The following is a 6,969-nucleotide window of genomic DNA, read 5'->3' on the forward strand; positions in this document are numbered from 1 at the left end:
AAAGTTGAGGCGGAAGGATCGCCGGAGCCCAGCAGGTCGAGGCTGCGGTGGCCAGGAGAGTGCCACTGCACTCCAAGTCTGGGTGGCAGTGAGACTCTGACTCAAAAAAAAAAAAAAATTATTATAGAGACGAGGTCTCACCAAGTTGCCCAGGCTGGTCTCAAACCCCTGAGCTTAGGCAATCCTCTCCACTCAGCCTCCCAAATTGCTGAGACTATAGGCTTGAGCCACCACTCCCAGTCAGTATCACATATTTTATAAAATAACCACCTAAAAAAGCCAACTCTCCTGGCTTCAGTCCAAAACTCCATTCTAAAATCTCTGGGAACATCAACACCATTTATGTTCTGATGATGCCTAATTATATTTCTCCAGTTTAGACCTTTTCTCTATCCCACACTTATTTGTCTAACATGTCAAGAGGCAAGCCATGTGAAAAGCCTGGGGAACGACATTTCAGACAGAGGGAAGAGCACAGTCTTAAGAGAGAAAGACGCTGATATGTCAAAGCAACATTAAGAAAATTAGCATGCCTGAAACATAGCAAACAGAAAACCCTAAAAGACAACAAATGAGAGGGGCAAGAGGCAAAAGCAGAAAATTGAAAGCCAATTTCAAGGCTATCATAGTGACCCAGGAAAGACAGGATGGTCATTCTTGACACCTATAGAGCTGGAGGCAAAAAGGAGTCTGTAGATAGATTTGGGAGAATATCTAGAGGGAAAACTTAAAGAACTTACAGATAGGCTAAATGTAGAGAATAAGGATAAGGAGAAATGAAAGGTCTTTACTTAGGCTGAGGAACAGCAACGACTCAAAAAAAAAAAAAAAGAAAAGAAAAAAATGCCAATTTCACTTAAGGATACTTATGTTAAGCAATTAAAAACTATTAATTTTATCAAATCCAGACTCATAAGTACACATCTGTTTACTATTCTGTGTGACAAGATAGGAGTTAAATACAAAGCATTTCTCTTTTCTAACAAAGTACAATGGTTTTCTCAAAGAAAATCACTTATTCCAATTGTTTAAACTGTGAGCAGAACTGACCACTTTTCTTCTTGGAATACCACTGACTATGTTTACTTGAAAGAACAATTGACATTGAGAAACTATGGTTATTCAGAGTTGGATATCTGGCAGACATGTTCTTGAAAATAAGCAAAGCAAGCCTGTCACTTAAAAAAAAAAGAAAAAAAGAAATGACAGTATTTGCTGCCAAAGATAAAATACAACCTTTCAAGTAGTAATTAGAGTTTTAAAAATTTGTAACTGCCAACCAGATACAGTTTCCCAATACTTAGAATTTTCTGACAAGATTAACAGTGACAGTAACCATTGTGATTTTTAAAATATTATATAATGAAATATATCAACATGTGGAGTATCTGCATAATTCAGTGAATTGATATTTCCAAATGACATATATTTTATTACAAAATCATGGATGGGCAAAAGATCCATTAAAACTGCAAGAAAACCAGTGGATTTTAATTTAACAAATTCTAAAAGTTCATTAACATTGTTTAGGATTCCACATTAATATTTACATTTAAGAAAGTGCTATCTGTCAAATTTTAATGTCATATCAAAGACTATCCACAATTATTTAAAAGTACTGTACTATTAAAACCTCCTCCCTTTTCCTATTTCATACTCAAGTGAGATCTAATTTTCTTGACATACTTCAACCACATATGTCAACCACAATAACATATTAAAATAAAGTGAATGCAGAAGATATGATAATCCAGCTTTCTTTCATTAAGCCAGATAATGAAGAGGTTTGCAAAAATGTAAAGCAATGCCACTCTTCTCACTAAAAATGTTTTAATATAGGGGTGTTTTGTTTTTCACAAAAATATCATCTGTGCTAACATGTAGTGGGTTTATAATTATTGCTTTAAATGAATTAATACATAATATTTATTGAATTTCATTTTCTTATTTTTCTTAATCCTCATTGCTAATTTTCTTATTTTAATTTCTGGTATGGTAAACACAGAAGAAATAACCCACATAAACAAAATTATTTGGAATCCTCAAAGTTTAAAAGTGTAAAGAGGTCCAGAGACCAAAAAAATTTGAGAAATACTGCTCTAAAGGTCTTCCATGAAGGGAAGGAGAAAAACAAAGTAATAGATAGCTGGAGGGACACAGCAGGTCCAGAGAAGGGATCATTTAGGCAAGAATAGCTTTTCCTATTCACAATAAAAATAGGTACAATATTATACTTTTCTAATGCTTTAAGCAAGCCACTAAAAATAGTTAATAGTTTTTTTTAACTATTATAGTTGAGAATATGCAAATTTCTGATATTGTACAATTCATTTACAACATTATCATGAAACTTTTTAAAATTAGCAATGAGGATTTAGAAAAATAAGAAAATGAAATTCACCTGTCAAATGAAAGTTATCAAATAAAAAATGTCTTAAGTATTATATACTACAGAGTGCTAATTTCACTTGTGGGAAAAGTAAAAAAATGCTACGCTGAGCTCTATCCTAAAAAGAAAAACTAAGTCAACCATTATTACTTACTGTCCTTCAATGAGCCATGTGCACTTCGTTTTATATTTATAATTTCCAGGTCCATCTGTTACAAACCCAGAAGATCCAGTTAGTCTGTAATTTAAATTAAAAAAAACAAACTTAAGTCTGTCATAGTGATTTCATATACATTAATATTGTTTCATATAAAATATTTTCATATATTTCTTAATTCTCAATACAACACAAATTAACCACAGTGGTTACATTAATGTATATTATAGCCAGTAGAAAAATGACTGGATAGTTATATTCATATTGCACAAATTTGGAAGAAATACTTACCACACACAAAAAAGAGGCAAGAAAAATATTAAAGCCAACAGAATGAAGAAAAACACATCTAAATCTTTCTAGCTGAGAAGAGAAAGTCATACTTTATATCATAAAAATGGCCACAAGAACTTATTTATAAATATGAATTTGTTTTTTAAAATAAGATCACGTAATTACAGTTACAAGCAGAGTGCCGTTTAAACAGTAACTCGGAGGACAGCTTAGGTTTAACAGGCAAGCATGTCAAGTTACACACACAACAGGCCCATTATGGTCACTTTACTGCTGCTTCTAAAGTGGCCACCTACCACCCTCCCATGAGCGCAGTCTGCATCAGCACCTGTCTTCCCACACTTGTACCGAGACAGGTCTAATAATACGTTTAGGTCTTGCCAATATGACAAGCATTTCCTGGTATCTCACTAATGTTTCAACTGCTACTAACCCTGATGGGTGAAGATCTTCTTGGTCATCTACATTTCCTCCTTTGTGAGTTAAGATTTTATATTCTTTGTCTACTTTGCTAGAAAGTTGTCTTTTTCAAATTAATATTTAAGAGCTTTTTTTATATTAAGGATACCTCTCATTTCAATATTAAGGATACCTCTCATTTCTATGTTGAATGTACTGTATCTTCTCAGTGAGTATTTTTTGTTTGTTTGTTTGTTTGTTTTGTTTTGTTTTTGTTTTTTGAGTCAGAAGCTCACTCTGTCGCCCAGGCTGGAAGTACAGTGGCATGATTGCAGCTCACCACAGCCTTGACCTCTTGGGCTCAGGCAATCCTTCTGCCTCAGCCTCCTGAGTAGCTGGGACTACAGGCACATACCACCACTCCCAGGTACTTTTTAAACTTTCTGTAGAGACAATGTCTTGCTATGTCGCCCAGGTTGGTCTCGAACTCCTGGGCTCAAACAATCTGCCTGCCTCAGCCTCCCAAAGTGCTAGGATTACAGGCATGAGCCACCATGACCAGTCCTATTTTTTTCTTTACAGTTTGTGTCTAGTATTTTTTTGCTATATAGAAATTTTTAATATTTTAGAAAGATGCTATTTTCTTCCTTGTTGCTATTTCCAGATCATTTTCTCCTTCTTCTATAAACGTCAGTCTCTCTGAAACAGATGCTCTCTTCCAGATCTGTCTGCCTTACTTTCTGAGTCATCTACTGACATCCCAGTTACTCCTACTAATGTACTGAAGATATTAGTAAATTGTTCAGTCTTCTGCTCACCTGCATCACACAACAGGCCTATTGTGTGAAAATGACTGGATAGTTATACTCATATTGCACAAATTTGGAAACATCTAAGATGTCTCATCCAAAAGCCAGTCTCTCCATTTCTTAACCTCACCATGAACAATCTTTGTCTCCACCCCTTTTTAGCTACACACTCCACTGGCCCCTGCTATTAACAGTAACTGCACTACCACCAAAGTTTAAGCACCTCATCCTCTGACCACTGTCTGTTATCTCTACAGTTCATTTAGCCTAATCCCCCCTTTCTTCAGCCACATAAGGACCATCAATCCATTGAATCAGCACTTCCTCACTGTTCATCACTTACTACTCACACATTTCACTTTCTCACTTAGATTCCATAGTCCATCACAAGAATCATATTCTGCAAACCCTTTGATTTCCTTGTCTTCCTCTCTCCCTGTTATACTTGCCTGATATAGCTATTTCTGTGTCTTAGTCCCCAACATCCATTCCACCCCCATGTTTTCCCATGTCCCGTGCCAATGACTGATTAGAAATGTGTATCAGTTAAGATTAGGTTCTAATGCAACTGACAGAAACATCTAAATGGCATCGGATTAACTAAGATATAAAATCCAAAGGTAAAAAATCCAGAGCATGTAAGGCATTTCCACAATCATCAGGGACCTAATGTTGTTCTACCCTATTGCTCTGTCATCCTCAATATGTGGCTTCTATTTCATGATCCAAGATGGCTACCTAAGCTCCAGCTATTGCACCCACATTCTACCCAGCAGGAAGGAGAGAAAGAAAAGAAAGGGCACATTTGCTCCCTCTAAGTCAAACTTGACAATTCAACTTACATCCCATTAGCCAAAACTTAATAACATGTCTACACTGAGGGAGGCTAAGGAAATGTAGCCATTATCCCAGATGGACATGTACCTAGCAAAAATCAGGACTCTTTTTACTAGAGAAATGAAGAAAGGTTATGATGGGTAATTATTAATCTTTGACATAGAATGTAACTTAATACTTAGATGTGAGGGGAGGTCTGGTGGATGACTTCTAGGAAATATTTTCTTATTCTTAAGAAAAATAGTGTGGTGCAGGGAGACATGCTACCTAAAACTCCCTTCAAGGTAGGACTTGTCAATTACAGCAAGGGAACATGGTCCTCAGACCATCATTTTTTCAAGGGCTGCTCTTCCCAGCCCACACCATAAGGGGTATAGAGGCCCAGGCATTTCAATTCAACACAGGACAACTTGAACAGGCAATCCTGCTCCAGAGCTCCCCTTTGTCATGCCTGCATCAAAGCTTAACTTCTTCCTTTACCTAATTCCTCTTCCGCTTCTGCTTCCTAGAATGTCTCTCTCTCACTGGTATTATAACCAACTTGTACCCAAACTCCGTCTTAGCAAATGCTTTCAAAAAACCAACCTATGACAGACATCCAAGAAAACCCTTCTCTCTCTGGATTTTGCTATAGCTGGATTTTAGACTTGAAGTACTGCAGCCGTCATGCTATGAGCCTGAGCACAAAGCCAACACCAAGGAAGACATATCAAAGGAATGCAAAGCTCCCGGAAGAGCAGTACCAACCACCCACAAAAATCACTCTACTTTAGACTTCTAGTTTCATGAGTAAATAAATTTCCCACTAGTTCTTGTTTTATTGTGTATGTGCTCCCTTGATTCTTTGTTTTAGGTTCTTCTAGCTCAAAAAGTCTTACAGCTCTCTATTATGCTTGTTTTACTCATAAGAGTTTCTGTTGACTTCACATGAACGAATTAAAGTTTGCGAAATCAGCATTACTTTAAAAAAATAAATATGTGTGTGTGTGTACACAAACACAACTTTTTCCCCCCCAATACAGGGACTCACTCTGTTGCCCAGGCTGAAGTGCAGTGGTGCACTCCAATCTCACTGTAGCCTTAAACACCTGGACTCAAGAGATCCTCCCCTCTCATCCTCCAGAGTTGCTGGGACTACAGGCACGTGTCACCATGCCCAGCTTTTGTATTTTTTTATTTTTTATTTAGAGACAGGGTCTTGCACCTAGGCTGGGAAATAGATCACTTTTATTTTAAATATTTACTTAATATCTTTAAACATACATATTCATATAATTTTACAGATAATACGTAGATATAATCACAGGCAGGGTTTTTTGTGTTATTAACTAAAGAGCAATTCTTTTCTTATTTACCTCCCCAGTTACTCTCACCCACCCTTGACAAAGATATTTAACCACCTAGCAAGCATTCTAAACTACTTTTCTTCATACTCATGAATCTATGATACATGCATGAAGTTCTTAAATCATTTTTTGGTTACACAAGTTAATTATTATACAACTTTTCTGCATCTTTCTTTTCTCACTCAACAAAACCTTGTAGAAATCTCTCCAGCAAATCAGGTATTAGTCTAGTTCTTCTTCATGTGGCATAATATCTCAACCTATAGATATTTTTCCTGCCCTTCCCCTAGTAATAATTGTCTTGTTTTCAGTTGGCTGACATTATGCACATTGCTGCAATAAATATCCTATAACATATGGTCTTACTTTCTTGTGCATTTATTTCTTAGAATAGAAATCTTAGGAGGAGAATTACCAGGTTGGAGTCTTACTCTGTATCCCAGGCTGGAGTACAGTTGCACAATTACAGCCTCGACTTGCTGGGTTCAGGTGATCTTCCACCTCAGCCTTCCAAGTAGCTGGAACTACAGGCGTGAGCCACCACATCCAGCTATTTTTAAAAATTTACAATAAATCAAAAAATTAGCCGGGCATGGTAGTGCGCGCCTGTAATTCTGGCTACTCGGAAGGCTGAGGCGGAAGGATCTCTGGAGCCCAGCAAGTCGAGGCTCCGGTGGCTGGGATCGGCCACTGCACTCCCGTCTGGGCGACTGAGAGAGACTCCAACTCAAAAAAAAA

The 6,969-nt window shown here is 37.0% G+C and overlaps 1 protein-coding gene across 1 annotated transcript in view; it reads right to left on the minus strand.

The window, feature by feature from the left end:
- LOC103258716 (attractin) overlaps window positions 1-6,969 on the minus strand; it is a 132,173-nt gene that overhangs the window by 102,228 nt on the left and 22,976 nt on the right. Inside the window, exon 2 of the mRNA XM_008056380.2 lies at window positions 2,544-2,627. Within this exon, the coding sequence (XP_008054571.2) occupies window positions 2,544-2,627 (84 nt within the window). The remainder of the gene's footprint in view (window positions 1-2,543; window positions 2,628-6,969) is intronic.

The sequence above is a fragment of the Carlito syrichta genome, unplaced genomic scaffold, assembly GCF_000164805.1.
Source record: "Carlito syrichta isolate Samal-C Ts95f unplaced genomic scaffold, Tarsius_syrichta-2.0.1 Scaffold302335, whole genome shotgun sequence".
Classification (NCBI taxonomy): Eukaryota; Metazoa; Chordata; class Mammalia; order Primates; family Tarsiidae; genus Carlito; species Carlito syrichta.